The sequence below is a fragment of the Penaeus chinensis genome, chromosome 31, assembly GCF_019202785.1.
Source record: "Penaeus chinensis breed Huanghai No. 1 chromosome 31, ASM1920278v2, whole genome shotgun sequence".
NCBI lineage: Eukaryota > Metazoa > Arthropoda > Malacostraca > Decapoda > Penaeidae > Penaeus > Penaeus chinensis.
The window spans coordinates 25,218,612-25,221,111 of NC_061849.1; the positions used below are offsets into that span (position 1 = coordinate 25,218,612).

The 2,500-nt window shown below is 42.3% G+C and overlaps 1 protein-coding gene across 1 annotated transcript in view; it reads right to left on the bottom strand.

The window, feature by feature from the left end:
* LOC125041742 (serine-rich adhesin for platelets-like) overlaps positions 1-2,500 on the bottom strand; it is an 18,804-nt gene that overhangs the window by 15,142 nt on the left and 1,162 nt on the right. The window contains exon 2 of the mRNA XM_047636993.1: positions 1-2,093. This exon is cut by the window's left edge and continues 996 nt beyond it. Coding sequence (XP_047492949.1) covers positions 1-2,086 — 2,086 coding nt within the window. The 5' untranslated portion in view covers positions 2,087-2,093. The remainder of the gene's footprint in view (positions 2,094-2,500) is intronic.

A 2,500-nucleotide genomic window follows, 5' to 3' on the forward strand; every position in this document is an offset into this window, starting at 1 on the left:
TGACAGAAAGTGACTGTTGGCTATTACTTCTTCTACATTCCACAGTGTTTTTGTTTGTTTGGTTCAACTCAACAAGACTGCTGGATTTACCTTCATTATTGATCTCCCCCATAATTTCCCTAATTCTCCCGTGAGTTAACTGTACCCCACTATTTCTCTTTGCTTGAATATCATTATCTTTGGCAACAGCAAGAGAGGATCGTCTTCTTGGCTTCCGTCTTGGACTTTGAGAGGGACTTGTCCGTCTGCTGTCAAATTCCTCATCACTAGAGGACAAAAGTTTTCTTTCACGAATCTGTGGGACTCTAAGTGATCGAGAAGGCAATGAACCCACAACCTCAGGAATGTTGCGCTTAACACTCAAAAGGCTTCCACCACCTTTTGCTCCACATGCTTTGTAACTCTTCTTAGAATTCTTAAGTTTTTCTTTCACCTGGGTTGTCCCTTCAGGTTCTGTTCTTAACACAGATGCATAGTTTCCAATAGCAATCCTCTCTAGAGTACTCAAGGATGTTGTCATTTGTTCTGGTGTGTTGCCTGCATAGCCAACGTCAGCACCAGAGTCCCATTCCAGTCTTTTGCTTGAGGCAGCACTTGATACTGATAAAACTGAAGGAGATGTAACTCGGTCTGATGAATCTGGATGGTTAGTTTCAACTGATATCATGGATGCAAGAGACACCTCCTGTTCACAGACTGGTGTAGTAGGAGCATACAGCGGAGGCTGGCTAAGAAATTGCTCACGGTCAACATGAACTCCTAGATTCAATCCAGGCTGAATTTCTAAGGAAGCTTTGACATCCTGCATTCTACCTCTTACCGTGTTTTGAAACTGCCTGAATTTTCCCCTTGGGCTAATGGGACCTCCTATAACAAAATTTGGTTTGTGGTGAGGCTGACTCATGGTTGGCTCCAGGGTTAATGGTGTGGACAGCATAGGTGTGCCCACTGCTTCTGTTTCACACCCCTGCACCTCCCCACGACTCATATCTAACACAGTGTTGACACTGTCAGTATTTTCTGACTGGCTTCCAAGAGAGCCAGGTTGTGTTTCAGGAGCAGAGAAGAGATCATCTCTAATGGGTGGTCTCTTGGCTCCTCCTTCCTCAGATTCTTCACCATCTGTTGATCCTAAGTCTTTACGTGATGCTTGAACAAGAAGTTCCTCACTTTGGCCTACTACAGGAGGTCTTATGCTATTCTTGGATTTTCTACTGGATAAACTTCTAGCAACTGCAACTGTAACATCAACATCTGCGTCAGGTGTGCTTAGGCCAGCTGGAGAATTACGTTCCATGGCTCGTAAGCCAACTGAAGAGCCATTACCACTGTAATTCTGAGGAACTGGAGTAACACTGTCAGCCCCCTCCACAACATCTCTATATGGAGCAACACTATCAGCCTGGTACTCTTCTCCCATACTCCATTCTAGACCCTCTGTATCAGAACCACTACCATAATAAGCATGAACACCTCCAGGAACCATGAAGCCTTCATCACCACCTGGTGAAAAAACCAACTCGCTACTTTGTTGTGAGGAATAATTTGTGTCCAGCTTAAGGTTCTGTCTAAATGTTCTTGGTAGTGCCCCTGCACCTGCCACTGGAGGACAGTCAGATCCTGGAGTCTCTCCTCTCTGCCTGGACCAGGCAACAACTCCTTTCGCAATATTCTTAACTTTGGTTTCAGCATTCAGTAAATGAGATGATCCATCTTCATGGTTCCCAGCTCCTTCTGGCATCCTCTCAGGCTCCTTAACTTCACTCATACTTAATGCGTGAGATTGACTTGCATTTGTCACTGTGCTGCTTCCAGCTGCAGATGACTCTAATGATGATATGCCCTCAATCTCCTCTCGCATGCCAAGGGAATATGTAGCCTGATGGTCGTTATCCAATCTTGTAATTGTCTCATCATTAGCTGGTTTTGGACGTAGTGGCACCCAGGTCTCCCCCTCAATATCCTCCCACACGTTCTGGTCGCTATCATTTGGGGTTGGACCACTGTTCCTGTCTGTTCTATACTGGCGTGACGGACTGAGATATACCTCTGGTAATCCTTCGCCCTCTTCGTTTAGGCCATCCATTTTTTTTCTGAAAAAGTAATAAAATATTTAAAATTCTCTATTCATAATTAAATGCACTTCATGTGTCTTCTAAATATCAATAACAATATCTATTATAATTTTACTTGTGTCTACAAAATGTATACTCATATAGCTGATGCATATAATAAAACAGCACATCACGTGTTACATCCTGTTGTTCTATACAATTATAATGTATTTTTTTTGTTGAACTTTGGCAAGACTTGAAATTTTGCAATTTGGGAATAATCATAGCTCTAAAGAAGTCATTTAAATTTAGCTCACATGCTAAATATTGCAGTATTTCATAATAACTTCAGCAAGTTATAGGTACCATGCACATACTCAAGTGCACTAATAGGTATGAAATATAAATTATGGGTTATATATGAATCAGGTATCTATATCTTTTCA